We start from the raw sequence: 15,898 nt of genomic DNA, 5'->3' as shown, positions 1-15,898 counted from the left end.
ATCTGACCAGGAAATCGGAAAAATCGACGGCGTTCCTCCCGGCTTTAACAGGGATTCTCTTAGATAAGTCCAGACCTCCCATCTGTTCCTAGTCAGAGGGAGATTACACATCACATCTCGGTTTAACGATTTGTGTCGCAAACTGACCGCAATTGCGTTTTGGCCGACTGGGCGTTGCCTGGCGTCACAAGTAGTCCGACTGGGTCCCGACTAGAGAAAAACTATCAGTTGCAAAGTAGAAAAACTAATAACTCAGGCAGAGAAAGAAGAAAAGCATCACAGCATATTTGTATGCTATGCACTGTACATACACATGTCTATCTCATCACGTCACATGTCACTTGGTTGCTTTTTTTAAAAAGCTCAGTAATTGTGGACAAATACGGTACTTGCTGTGATCCCTACAAATACATATGAATGCACTGTAAAATCCAAAATCAAAGTGATAAAACAGTAGATATAGCATAGACATCAAGTGATTTAAGAAATAATAAGAAAGTTAATAATCAAACAGGGCTGGATTTACCATAAGGCAAGGTAAGCATGTGCCTACGGGTGCCTGATGATGAAAAGGCGGCTCACTCCTCTCCCCAAGTGCCATTCTCCCTCTTTCCCTATGCAGAGTCCTAAGCAGAGCGTAAATGAGAGGTTACTCACCCAGCTCTCGGCATTCCACTGACGAGATCTCCCTTCAGTCAGGGGCGCCTCTAGCTACTTAATACTGTTGGTATCTAACGCTACACCTGTAGCTACCTATGATGAGCAAGGGAAATAAGAGGGAAGTGACAGCTAGGCCAGCCAGCACAGTTATGGTGTGGTTCGGGGTTTGTAGGTTCATGGAGGGCGAAGTCTAGAGTGCCAGGACATCTGTGCCTATAGGCTCCTGTGAGGTAAGTCTTGGCTGGTCTTCAAATGTAATAATCGATATATTTATTCTTATAATATTTATTGATTTATATAGTGTCCTTATCTTCTGTGACATGATTCAAAGTAAGAAGTATACACAGGTACATAATCAATGTATTATATGTAATTGCAACCCGTGGTGCAGCCCTTTCAATCTCCTCTATTTAGAATCACTTAGTGAAACCACTGCTGTGGGAGCAACTTGCATCAAACACTCTAATTCATAAATAGGTGTAAATAACCTGGTGATAAACCCAATTTAACATTTTTACTGCATTTAATTGAACACAAACCAGACATAAAAGTGTTGCTAACAACCTAGTTAAATCCACACAAACTCCTTCCCTAAAAACTACAACCTGACTCTGTAGCTATATGAGCAGCTCCAAGGATTAATTGCATTCTCCTTCCCTTTTGTTGCATCAGCAATATAGCCAAGAAGCAGAAATAAAAAAGACACACAGTCCTATAAGCACTACTCTAGAGTATTTGACTTCCTAACAGTTATGCATTTTCCAAGATGCGGTCAAAATGATCCAAGCAGGTCCATCACACTGTGGCACTTATTTTGTAGTATATACAGGCGCTGATCCAAACTTTATCTCATGTGTATGTTCCACCAGCTGCTCAGGATAAACCACATCCACAATCAGTTCCAAGAAAAATGCATACAAATCCACAGCGCTTGGTACTCAAATCGGCATCTGCAGTAACCCCACAGTGCTCAAAAGCATATTTCCACAGTGACCAATACCAGAAATAAATTGAGAAAGGTCACTTCTCCATCCAAGAATCACATAAACATTTATTAGAAGCTGAATCTACATCACATATACAATGACTTACTTCCAGAGTCCTTTTGACAGGGACCCTTAGTAGTTAAAAGCTTATAGTGTAACCCAGTACACATTTAAAATCCAAAAAACGATCTCATATAAGTTGCCCAGTCTCCAGTTCCTACCGGTTTCGGCCTTGCGCCGTCATCAGGGAACACTGGAGACTGAGCTGTGGGCAAAATATATAAAGATTACCTTGTAATCACTCAATTGCAATGGCCCCAATCGAGTGATTACAAGGTAATCTTTATATATTTTGCCCACAGCTCAGTCTCCAGTGTTCCCTGATGACGGCGCAAGGCCGAAACCGGTAGGAACTGGAGACTGGGCAACTTATATGAGATCGTTTTTTGGATTTTAAATGTGTACTGGGTTACACTATAAGCTTTTAACTACTAAGGGTCCCTGTCAAAAGGACCCTGGAAGTAAGTCATTGTATATGTGATGTAGATTCAGCTTCTAATAAATGTTTATGTGATTCTTGGATGGAGAAGTGACCTTTCTCAATTTATTTCTGGTGATGGTCACTGTGGAAATATGCTTTTGAGCACTGTGGGGTTACTGCAGATGCCGATTTGAGTACCAAGCGCTGTGGATAGTACACACTGTGGCACTTACCACCTTTACCGCCCTGGTTGAAGGTTGGTCTGGTACAGTTATATATCTCCACTCCCTCAGGGCACTGTGTGCTTTCATGTTCATGACTCTCAGACTTCTGTATCCCACTGTGTAACTTAGAAGGGGGGAGCAAGAATCAAGAAGTGTGCTCAATCCTGCCTGGCAGGAACATAATACAGAGGTAGTACAACATAAAAATCATAGTGACTGATGCAATGTGTCTAATAAAACATACTGTATAAAAATATATAACAATTATAGAAAAGGGAGAGATCCCTGCCCTTGTAGGCTTACAATCTAAAATGATGGGGCGGAAATAGATAGTAAGGCAATGGCTAAATGCATATATGCAGGCAAGGAGTTCTGGAGTCAGATTGCACAAGAAGCAGATTTTGATAGGAGGCTGAAGGTCTAGGCTAGATGTATGCTTACCCGAACAGTTGAATTTTAGGGGTGCACTTCAACTTATGAGAGCTTCAGAGTGATGAATGTTATTTGGAATGGGATTTCAGGGAAGAGGAGAACTTTGTGAGTACATGACTGCGAGAAGAAGATTGTAAGCACAGCAAAGGTTGCACTTATAAGGAAATAAGGCACATTTGGCATGATTGTAACCATGCCAAGCTGTAGAATACAATTCTCAGTGTTTTATAGTAAAGGCACCTGTCACAGTAGGAAAAAAAGTTTCGTGACGAACTCAAAACAACACTTGGAAAAATTGCAAAACCAAAATACTCATACTGGAATAGATGTGGATGTGTACTTTATATAATGGTGACACATTTGGTAATAGTTTGCTGTCGAAATATGCGTAAGCCTCTACAAATGAAGTTTGATGCTTTCAAATTAAAAGGAAAAAAAAACATCCATGCTAAAATAAAATGGTGCTTGTAAAAACAAAGGAGATTGAGAGCCCACAATAGTGTAGTATGTTCAACTCAGAATAGTTTAGATTATGCACAAATTAGATGTGCAATTCTCCACAATATAATGCAACATATTGTGCAGGTAGTTAACACACTTCTTTAGGCAGTTTAGGGAGTCAAAGATATTGAGTTCTTAGCAGACATGTCGCCTGTGTTCTCCCTACCTGCTTAGGTGCCATGTCCTCTAAGAACTCAATATCTGTTACTCCCTAAACTGCCTGAAGAAGTGTGTTAACTACCTGTACAATATGTCACATTACATTGTGGAGTATTCAATAAAGGTTTTTGACTGAACTGGACAATGTCAGTCATCAATGGAGAGGTAAGTCCACCATTACCTCCCATTTTTAAACAGTTTATTGTGTATTTTAGTCTTCCTGGTGAAGAAATACCGCACTACACTACCAAAAATGCACCACACTACATTGTGGAGTATATTCAATACAAGTTTTTGCCTAAACTAGACAATTCGAGTCATCAATGGGGAGGTAAGTCCACCATTGCGACCCATTCTTAAACTTTTTAGTGTATTTTATTCTTTCTGGCACCTCTGTTTGTTCTATTATTTATAAACCAAATGGGCATGCCAAGATTAACAGTCGGCCATATGCTCAGTTTGTAATGAAATAAGGTATATGTGACTTTTTATTATACCAGGAAGGGGCAAAGAATATGCTTCTGACATTTTTTTTATAGCAGTGGCACTTGCCTTGTGATCATCATTTGCAAGTGTAAACACTGCAAACAAGGGTATTTTATGAATTTACTTCTATTGTTTCACTTACCTACAAAATATAATAATTGCTGAAAAAAACAATTTATACATCACTTAGATTAGATGCCAATTATTAAGTAATGAAAAAGCTATTGTATCAGTAGCAACATACAGTAGCTAAAATTTCAAAATTGTCACACACACAGATACACACACATTATTTCACCCCAAATTATTTTTATTGAATTTGTTATTAGATAATTATATACTGTGAGGTTAATTTAGGTGTATTTTTGCCTGATTATTTTGTGCTTCTATTGTTCATTATATGAAAACACTGTAACTTATTCTTGCTGTTTCAATGTGTTTAAAATAAATAGTTAAATAGATTTTGACAATTTAAGTTTGTCACTTAATAATTGTGAGAGTGGTGTCACTAGATTATTTTATCCATTACTGTATCCGCTGTGGGAAATATTTCAACCTGTTTTGAGGGTCAAATAAGGCTCATCTTAATGAACTTTCCTCATCTGCTGGTTAAAAAAAATATCTATTCAGACTATACAGTTTATTACTTGATCAAAGGATAAATGCTTTGTGACACTTAAAGGAACATAATCAAAATTTACCTTTTTTTTTCTAAACACCCTAAATAGGCAGGAGGGCCTTTCTGATGATTTACAGTATTAGTAAAAGAGAAGAAAAAAACATCCTTCCCTTATCACATGATCTAGAAAGCCAGGGTGTCGGGTGTTGGAGGACTGTGGAGCTGCTATAAGAATATCTAAATGCTCTCTCATTCCCTCTGCACACTATCCTGCGTGTATAAACAAAGCACAAGTTATGCTGACAGGAGTGTCTCGTGGGCGGGCGAATTTCTTTCAATGATCTGCCTGGCCACAACACACTCCTGTCAGCATAGTTTGTGCTTTGTTTATACAAGGGTATGAGAGAGTGTTTAGACATTCTTATAGCAGCCCCGCAGTGCAGTCCGACACACGACACCCTTGCCCTCCAAGCCATCTCATAAGGGAAGGATGTTTTTTTCTCTTTTACTAACACTGCAAATCCTCAAAAAGGTCCTCCTGCCTATTTACGGTGTTTAGAACAGAAGCTAAACTTTGATAGTGTTCCTTTAATTTAGAAAACAAAAATCTTGCCTTAAGCCTCTTTCACAGTGGGACGTTAAAGTCGCACGTTATAAAAAATGATGACGCAGACTAACACAAAGCAATACAAAGTCTGTGCGACATTCACAGTGCACATGTTGCTTTGTGTGTAACGTGTATCAATATTTAGAAAGTGCTGCATGCTGTGCGTTTAGCAATGAATTTGCTGCGTTGTGTGTGTTGCACATGCTCAGTAATGTGTTGTTGTTTTTTTAAATGTAACGCATGCGCCGTTTTCGTTCCATCAGTATGCGACGAAAACGGCGCACCAAGAGACACATAACGCAGTGCAAAATAACGTCCAATTTCATAACCTACATGCGCCGCGTTAGGGGCACGTTGTGCGACTTTAACGTCGCATCAAACACAACGCCCCACTGTGAAAGAGGCCTAAGGGCAGCAAGGAGGATGCTGGCTACAGGAGACGATGGGAAGCAAGCAGTGCCGTGGCCCTAGACCGGGGGATCGGTAGTATACTTGTGATATGCTCATTCTGATTTTTAACATGCTGATGATGAGTGGAGTATTGCTGGTGGTTTTAAATTGATTCGGACAGGCAAGACTATAGTAAAGCAGTACCTGACACTCTTTCAATCAATTTATGATGGTGAGCAGGGAGCATTGACAAACGGAGGGAAATGTTTGAATGTTGTTGGTAGTGGTGGTCCCCGCCCCCCAAACCTGATCACTGTCAGTAAGCCTGTGGATATGTTTTCACGAGAGGTGTAACAACCTATTGAAACAGTCTGCACTATTATTGTATTTATATGTTTTTTCTCGAGGTGCATTCATACTAAACAGGATACCAAGGAAGACAGTGGGTCTATATGTGTATGAATTGAGTGCTGCTATCTGAACTTGCATAAATAAATCATGCATGACCAATGTGATCACAGCGGAAAAGATGTCAAAATGTACCATGTTTTAGGGGTTCAAATCTTGATGCATTTTTTAGGAAAAAAATATAATTTTTACACTTCATTATGGAGGAAGCCAATGACATAATCATACTTCACCTAATGTATTTGCATAAACTAGGGAAAACTAAGAAAAAATTAAAAGGATGTTAATCAATTATGTGAAAAGGGCAACAGCAAAACTAAGTTCTTAAGCATAAATTCTTGACTGCACAGAAATAATTATTTCTCACAAAAATACTGTGATCTTCTTTGCCAGGGAATGGAAATTGTCCAAACTATGAACAGTGATCCAGGACTGGCAGTTGGTGAGAAATTTTTTCTTTTCTGACAATACATGTTTGTCCTTATGCAAAAATAAATACGTTTCTAGTGTCATTTTCCATATGACAGATACATTTTTCTGTTTGTTCACTCACATACATCAGACTCTTAATCCACTCACTACTAGAGACATATGTAAAATACAGGACTCACAAGAGAATTACAGCCAGATAATCACAATTCCAGCCAAGAAACTAGTATTTTTATTAGTAAGTAAAATTGACATTCCATTCTATACTTATTTGAAGTACTCCTGCCACTTTGTATAGGTACTTAGCTTAGTAAAAGGGTTACGGTAAATGAATGGCCAGGAGGCTGTGTCACAGGCACACCTCCACAGCAATCCATGGCAGTAGTAAGGAGACTGAAAGCTGCTCAGGCCTGGGCATGGAAGGAGGACATTTGGGTACCTGTGGCTAATGGACGATTTGGGAGCCACATGGGCGCTAATGCAAATTAGCTATTGGACACCCAAAGCAGAAATTTGGACACCTGATAATAGCGAGTGCCGGGCTCATCTAACTGAAATTTTTCATTTTTGAAAATTAGAAAGTTATAGTTTTTGAATGTTTCTGTCTTTTTTGTATTTACAATTTTTTGTTTTTGAAAATTATCTCTGGCTATGACTAGATTATTAGAACCTGTGGATCTGAGATTGCAGGGATTGCTACGCAGCTGTAACATTTCTTTCATGTATCCAGGGCCCAGATTATGAAGTGATTTAAGGTTAGGTATCAGAGGGGAGAGAGTACTGTGTGAGAGAGAAGGGTTAGGTTTAGTTGTAGTAAATGATTGGTCCATTTACCAATGTTTTACTATCGTCATTAACACTGTAAATATTTTTTCATTTTCATTTGGCTCCAAAATTCACAACGGTATTTATCATTTAGACTTATATCGGCTTCACCCGGCACCCATTTTTCCTCACGTCTCTATTTCATGCACACCTGGGCATTGACTGAGGCTACCGATAATATGACCAATGCGATCACATGACTTGTCAGCTGATCAAAAGTTGGTGAATGGCCGCAGAAGGTGTTTAGCTGTTAAGTATGGTGGAGACCCGCTGCGCCTGGAAGTAGGTAAATATATACCCGCTCCCTGTGCTACTCTGCAGTGCAGGAGGAAGTGGCAGGGGACAGCTTTTGTAAGGGAACTGGAGTTTTTTTGAACAAATACATAGACTTTTACTTGGTTATTGGCTGCACTTGTGGGTGAGGAGAGAGAGAGGAGCAGGCCCCCATGGTCTTGAACATGAAAGTGGAACAATTAGTGTGTATGGAAAAATATGGCTACACAAACAAGAGTAGGCATGCTCTTTGCTTGTATGGAAAAATGTCAACCCACATATCTCACAGACATATACAGTTCTTATCAGTGTAATCAATAGGCCACAGTAAACCTAGAAGCTTGCATTTTACCTCATGGAATGTGCAGTTGAGAGATGAAAGAAAACTTTTACTGATGTCATGTATTTAAACAAGTTTAGGTTGGAAATTTTTATCAGTGTTTAAAAATTCCAGCAGCAGCAGATTGAAAATGATTTTTTTTCTTTAAATTGAATAAAATATTTTGTGCTCTTTTATTCGTACGCCATCATTCACCGTTCTGCTCTAGTTTGATTTTCATCCTTTCACTTACTAAAATATGTATACTAGCAAATCCAAATGAGCTACTTTATGATTTTTACAATAATGCTCTTGTCTATGTTGCATACTAAGTAAGTTCATTTTTTATTTATCTATTTTCTGTTCATTTTCTTGGTTCTTTATTTATGTAATTTACAGGCTTCATATTTACATACAAGCATTGTAACAAATAGCTTATTAAACAAAATGTAATTACAAATGACAACTGTCTAAGGGCTCATTCACACTAGTAAGTGAGTTGAAATGCATTAAAATGTATGAATAAAAACTCATGAATGTGTGTGAGGCTTGGTGGTGTATTCTCCACAGTCAGCATGCAACGCATGAGCTGGCGTGGAGGAGGTACACACACCAGCACAAGGAAACAGGCTATCCCTAGTATAGTGGAGGGGAGGACTGACTCCAATAGGAGATTGTGGCGCACAGAGCCGGTGCAGATCTGACAGCCACAAACAATGCCTTCGTTATAATGTCTCAGCGCAAAGTAGCGCTGAGCGCATAAACCAGAACTGAGGAGATCAGGACAGGTAGACAGAATGAACGCTTGCTAGCTAGCGGCTACTTAGCGACAGCAAGCGTCCAAAATAAGACAGACTGGAATGAGGCAGCCAATGCGATTGCAGCAATGGCGTGCCTCACAAAGACAGGACAGGATAGTCAGGAAATAGCAGGATCAAGATAGATGAACGTAACACAGACAAATATACAATAAGTACGTTTTCCTAGCGTATTACAATTACAGCTATCAATGAAACTATTTGTAACGTCTGACTAACATATGTATATATCGGCAATGAACCGATATATGACATAAGCAGGAACGCTGACTAGGACTGGAGTAATACAGGGAACAGGACTCAGAAGGATTCGCTATCTCTTCGCAGAGATGAACGCAATCCACAAACGGTAACAGAACAGGATTCAGAAGGATTCGTTATCTCTTCGCAGAGATGAACGCAATCCACAAACAGTAACAGAACAGGATTCAGAAGGATTCGTTATCTCTTCGCAGAGATGAACGCAATCCACAAACGGTAACAGGACAGGATTCAGAAGGATTCGTTAACTCCTCGCAGAGATGAACGCAATCCACGAACAGGACCAGGAGCAGGATACTAGCTAAGCACGGGTGCTCACGATACGCGCAAACTACCAAAACGTGCTGGAAAGCTGACTAACTGCACACAGGATATAAACAGTTTGTGTACGTATACATCAGCGACACTGATGTATCAACGTAACACGAATACAAGGAAAATAATAAACGTGCTGGTATGCATATATATGGGCAATGAACCAATATATGATGCAAAACCAGCAAAGTATCTTTTAGAACAAGAAACACGATCGGGGGCTGAAGCGACAGCAAGACAGGCTAAAACTGAAGCTATGAAAACCCGATGAGTCCTGCAGGAAGCAGATCTTTATACTGAGGTCATCCAATGGGAGCAGACATGCAGATTCCCACACAGGTGAATGATAATCAGTCACAAGCTGACAGCAGGGAAAGACAGACAAAGCTAGGCAGCTTGCATGGAAAGATATCAGAACTGCCTGAGCTGCAGCACTACTATTTCCAGCAATACCTGCTGCAGCAGCGATCATGACAGTACCCCCGCCCTTAAAAGCGGATTCCAGACGCTTTTCAAAACTGAAATTCCCAACAAAACAGTCTGACTGATAATTCATGATGACCGGGACAGCCCGGCAAGACCGAATTCCAGAATCAGTCCCCACAAGACTGGACCCATCAGAACCAGAACCTACAGAACCATGCCCATCAGTACTACAAGCCCCAGTGTGACACCCATCAGAACCATGATTTCCAGAAGAAAGCCCTCCGAAACTCCCTGAGCGATACCCACCACCTTCCAGGAACCGTTCAAAAACGCCAAAGCCTTTGCAATGCCCACCGGGACTGTCTTTACCAACACAAAACCCACTGTTGAACCAGTCCAAGGCACCAGGACAAGTTTTCTCAGAGACCTCCCAGAACACCTTGAAGCTCCAAAGAGATCCCCATAGGTCAGAACGCCCCTTAGGGTCACATGGAGATCTATCAAGAACCCCTATGGAACCTAGGGCAATTCCCGAGTCAGGGCCACAAGGACAAACATCAAGATCAGGGCTTTCAGGGACCAGAACCATCTCTGGGCATGCAGGCAGACTGGCAACATCAGAACATGTTCCCACTAAGGAAGCATCAGAGCACGCTAACACCTTAGACACACTTGGGCATTCTGGCACACAAAGAACATCTGGGCACACTGGCACAAGAGAAACCTCTGGGCATGTCAAGGAACTGTGAGCCTCAGGGTCAGCCAAAACAGGACCAAAACCAGGACTGGCCAAAAAAAAATCATCATGACTAGACTTCGCAACTACTGGATTTTTACACGAGAATGCAGGATCAGACTTAGATGTCGCTGATTCCAGCAAAGTCAGTAACAAATCAGATTCAGGGGCACTAACAAGACAGGACAAATCTTCTGATGTATGCACTGAACCAGATAGGGACTCCACAACTACCTCTGGACTGGACAGAGACTCATCTAATACACTGGATTGGAGCTCATGAGGCGCTGCAGAACAAGTCAGTATTGCAGCAGCCCCCACTGGACTAGGCAAAACTGAGGAATTCCCTGGACAGGAAGGGGACTCTGGAACCTCTGCCACAGCGGCCAGAGAACCAGAATCTTTCAGGATACAGGGCTGGGTTTCAGGAACACTCATCAGACCGGACTGAAATTCTGAGATTTCTATTATTTTGACCAGAGAATCAGAATTATCCATGTTACAGGGCAAGACTTCTGAAACATTCAGAGGACAGGGCTGGAGTTCCTTGGCTGTTACAACACTGGAGAGGGACTCAACAACATTGGTTAAATCAGACTGTGTACAGGGCAAGGTATCTAACACACTTGCTGACGAGGACAATATTTCAATGGCTTCTGCTTTGCTGAGCAGAAATTCATCAAGTTTTATTAGAGCAGACTGTAATTCCAAAACAGCTGCTAGACAAGTGAATATTACTGCAACACCAACTGAGGTAAGCAGTGCCTCAGACTCCTCTGCTAGAGGGTTTGAAGTATCCAAAGTACTGGGTGAAGCATAAGACTCTGCGACCACAGCTTCACTGGACAGGATCACTGAACAGTCCATATTGCAGGGCAAAACCATGGAAGCACCTGCTGGACAGCATAATGATTCTGTGACCTGAGTTTCATTGGAGAGATCTACTGCACAATTCATGGTACAGGGCAAATTTACTGGAACATTTTCTGAACAAGGTAATAATTCTGCGATTTCAGGTTCACATAGCAGATGCTCTGAGCTATTCACGAAACTAGAGCGAGGTGTAGAAACAGGGAGATCAAGACACAATGTCTGCGCATCTGAATCACCATTCATTTGTAAAATTGGAAAATTCAGATGCTGGGGTTCTGAGGTTTCTAGACAGGATTGCTGGGACTCGGAAACTGATGTAGTGCATCTATTGGCATCTGCTGGATCAGACAGGAGTTGAATTTATTAACACAGGTAATTTCTGCAGAAGTGTTTGCAGAGGCAGGCAAGATTTTTCTGGTGTCTGTTTCACTGAATAAAGAGTCACGAGTACTGGCTAGGCTGGACTCGGAAGTCAGCAGGACCTCTGGATTCTCTGCTGAGAAATTTGCGCAGGGCAAGGTTAAGAATGTATCAGTGGCTTCTGTTTTACTGGTAAGTAACACTGAGTTATCCATGGTACAGGGTGGAATTGCAGGAACTTCAATTTCACACAAAAAGAGCTCCGAATCACCTGCTGAATCAGCCAAAGGTGCTGAAGCAGGCGGGTCAGAACGCCAAATTTGCGAATTCGGAGTCACATAAAAATCATCCAAAATCAGTTCCCACACATCAATCAATGGAGCCACAAAGTCATACCCACACACACCAGTTTTTATTAGGTTATAGGCAGACTTAATGCATGCATTCAATACTAATTCACTTTTTGCACTGTAAAATTGACAAAATGAACTTGAATCATTCTTCCATTCATTGACCAGAGCTTCCATCTCTCCTTTCTCAAATGGAGGATTCCAAGCATACTTAACAGGCAGATCATGGTTTGCAGATATGATTGTAGCAGGGACATATATTGGGTTAATTAGCAGGTGATTGGCAGATTCCTTATTCCTAAGAATCTCCAATACCTGTAGCAAGTGCTGAACTGTAGTGTATGCAAACTTTCCTTGCTTCACAAATAAGTTGATTTGTTCAATACTCTGTAATATCTCCTCATAATCATACTCAGATAATTCTTTTAAACAAAAATCTTTATTTTCCCTAGCCAGGGAGGAAAGTTCATTAGTAGTTTCATAAGTCCATTTAACTCCCCTGAAAGACAATTGCATTTCATTATCTGTTAATGGCAGAATCTCATTATAGGTCTTAGTCGTTAAGGATAACGACTCTGCAGATCGGGCACGTTTCTTAGAACGTTTGCGTTTTGCCTTAGACCCTGCTGTTTTTGGTGATTTATTCAAGGCTGCAGGAAAATTATCAGTAACACTTTCTGCTTGCTGAACATTTTTGCAAGCAATTGAAGGAGAAGCTGATTGGCCTGCTGCCAGGAGTTCATTAAGAGGAAAAGGCAATGGATCTATGCACAACCAGTTATGGATCACAAACGCTAGAAATTCCAGCAGTCTCTCTTTCAAATCGGAATGATTAAGAACATCAAATGCCCACTGGAATAATTCCCCTTTAAACAAAATATAACTTAGTTGGAGTGCCCAGGTTGAAACAGGAGTCGCTTGGAGATCGGGATTGGCCAGGAACCTGGCACATTCAGAGAAAAACTCATTTTCTGTTTCAGAGTTAAGTTCTTCAAATTTCTTAAAGGAACAGGAACCATAATTAACAGTGTCATACTTTCTGGGAATCCCCCCCACAATGGGGATTGGTAATGGGGTTTTCATAATGTGAGGCTTGGTGGTGTATTCTCCACAGTCAGCATGCAACGCATGAGCTGGCGTGGAGGAGGTACACACACCAGCACAAGGAAACAGGCTATCCCTAGTATAGTGGAGGGGAGGACTGACTCCAATAGGAGATTGTGGCGCACAGAGCCGGTGCAGATCTGACAGCCACAAACAATGCTTTCGTTATAACGTCTCAGCGCAAAGTAGCGCTGAGCGCATAAACCAGAACTGAGGAGATCAGGACAGGTAGACAGAATGAACGCTTGCTAGCTAGCGGCTACTTAGCGACAGCAAGCGTCCAAAATAAGACAGACTGGAATGAGGCAGCCAATGCGATTGCAGCGATGGCGTGCCTCACAAAGACAGGACAGGATAGTCAGGAAATAGCAGGATCAAGATAGATGAACGTAACACAGACAAATATACAATAAGTATGTTTTCCTAGCGTATTACAATTACAGCTATCAATGAAACTATTTGTAACGTCTGACTAACATATGTATATATCGGCAATGAACCGATATATGACATAAGCAGGAACGCTGACTAGGACTGGAGTAATACAGGGAACAGGACTCAGAAGGATTCGCTATCTCTTCGCAGAGATGAACGCAATCCACAAACGGTAACAGAACAGGATTCAGAAGGATTCATTATCTCTTCGCAGAGATGAACGCAATCCACAAACAGTAACAGAACAGGATTCAGAAGGATTCGTTATCTCTTCGCAGAGATGAACGCAATCCACAAACGGTAACAGGACAGGATTCAGAAGGATTCGTTATCTCCTCGCAGAGATGAACGCAATCCACGAACAGGACCAGGAGCAGGATACTAGCTCAGCACGGGTGCTCACGATACGCGCAAACTACCAAAACGTGCTGGAAAGCTGACTAACTGCACACAGGATATAAACAGTTCGTGTACGTATACATCAGCGACACTGATGTATCAACGTAACACGAATACAAGGAAAATAATAAACGTGCTGGTATGCATATATATGGGCAATGAACCAATATATGATGCAAAACCAGCAAAGTATCTTTTAGAACAAGAAACACGATCGGGGGCTGAAGCGACAGCAAGACAGGCTAAAACTGAAGCTATGAAAACCCGAGGAGTCCTGCAGGAAGCAGATCTTTATACTGAGGTCATCCAATGGGAGCAGACATGCAGATTCCCACACAGGTGAATGATAATCAGTCACAAGCTGACAGCAGGGAAAGACAGACAAAGCTATGCAGCTTGCATGGAAAGATATCAGAACTGCCTGAGCTGCAGCACTACTATTTCCAGCAATACCTGCTGCAGCAGCGATCATGACAATGTGTATGTGAGTTGTTGTGCAAAAGTCAGACTGTCATGTTACCAATTAAAACGCACACTATGTGCACTCACTGCAACTCACATAGTGTGAATGAGCCCATACCAAATGTCACATAATGAAATTATTTAACCACTTTCGTGGTTTACTACAGTATACAGTATACATGTCAGGTGGGACTTAAGTTTCTGCCCAGCCACTTAGATAATCATCAATGGCTGTGGATGGCAGCCGCTCACTCCCGCACTCGCTCCCGTCGCCGCCCTTTAGATGGGAGATGAATGAATGGATATGCTGTTCCCAATTATTAACCTCTTGAGGACCACAGTGTTAAACCCCCCTAAAGAGCAGGCCATTTTTTTTAAAATAGGCCACTGCACCTTCAAGGCCAAGCTGCAGGGCCGCACAACACAGCACATAAGTGATTTCCTCCCCCCCCCCTTTTCTCCCCACCAACAGAGCTCTCTGTTGGTGGGGTCAGATCACCCCCAGGATATTTGTTTATTTATTTATTAATATTTTTTTTTAATACATTTCCCTGTTGTTTTTTTTAGTCTTATATTCCCCCCTCCCTCCCTCCCCCCGCCAGCCAATCAGCATGATCGGCTGTCATAGGCTTCAACCCAGAGCGCTAACCACTACGCCAGCGTGCTGCCCACTATTCACAAACTTCACAGTCCACAAGAAAATGGAATCATAATCCATAGTGAAACTTAATCCATCCAGAAAATGCAAAACATTTAGAGGTCATCAGATAGCAGCTTCATTCAGCGAAGGAAAGAAAGCATTCTAACGTGCGTAAACATGTGTCCTCTGGTTTAGCCTCACAGACACCAGCCAGGAGCTGTTTCGGAACACCGCCATGTCCATTCTGAAGCCAATAAACGTGCACTTACTGATGGCTAGCTAGATACAATACTCTACTCTACTACTTTCATTTCAAAGTCATTGTTTTTATATATGAACTAGAATGAAAAAAATTATATTGATTTTATAAACAATGGCAGACTATACAGGCATCCTCACAGAGAGAAGCTCCTTTTTTATTTTTACATTTTTATGGAGTATAATAGAACTTTGTCAAGGTGGGCAAAAAATAACAAAATTAATACATTAAAACAGGAAATAAAATATTCCACATATTTTACATAGATTGACTGACACACTGAAAAGCACTCTTCAGATGGTATACTCACTCATGGCATTATGAGATACTGAAAGCACAACTTGTTGGAAAAAAAAGTCCTCAAAAAAACAAAGTTCAAACTTTAATCAGATGTATTCCTCTTCTTAGTAAGTTTTCATTTAACAGCCAAACAGAAGCTTTATCATGAGCCCACAAACAATATGGCTGTTACTGTAAGCCAAGGAAGAAAGAGAGTTCATTTTCCCTCCAACACTCGTGTCTTACATACACATTAGCAGTGAATGGTATTATGTGTGCTGCAGTAGGATAAAACTTGCATATTTAGCAGCTCATGCCCAAAAGATAACCTGTGCATAGGTGGAGAAAAATAGCAGCATTCACGTTTACTAGTAGGTACTAT

At 41.2% G+C, this 15,898-nt stretch overlaps 1 protein-coding gene across 3 annotated transcripts in view; it reads left to right on the top strand.

Moving 5' to 3' along the window:
- The window catches only part of COMP (cartilage oligomeric matrix protein), a 162,524-nt gene that overhangs the window by 126,583 nt on the left and 20,043 nt on the right, over positions 1 to 15,898 (top strand). For all 3 annotated transcript variants that reach the window (XM_068233919.1, XM_068233918.1, XM_068233920.1), the window contains one exon: positions 6,347 to 6,395. In XM_068233919.1, coding sequence (XP_068090020.1) covers positions 6,347 to 6,395 — 49 coding nt within the window. The remainder of the gene's footprint in view (positions 1 to 6,346; positions 6,396 to 15,898) is intronic.

Source organism: Hyperolius riggenbachi, chromosome 1 (assembly GCF_040937935.1).
Source record: "Hyperolius riggenbachi isolate aHypRig1 chromosome 1, aHypRig1.pri, whole genome shotgun sequence".
In the NCBI taxonomy this organism is placed as follows: domain Eukaryota; kingdom Metazoa; phylum Chordata; class Amphibia; order Anura; family Hyperoliidae; genus Hyperolius; species Hyperolius riggenbachi.
Note: the sequence above shows the minus strand (reverse complement) of the source record. Positions and strands in the feature narration are given on the sequence as shown.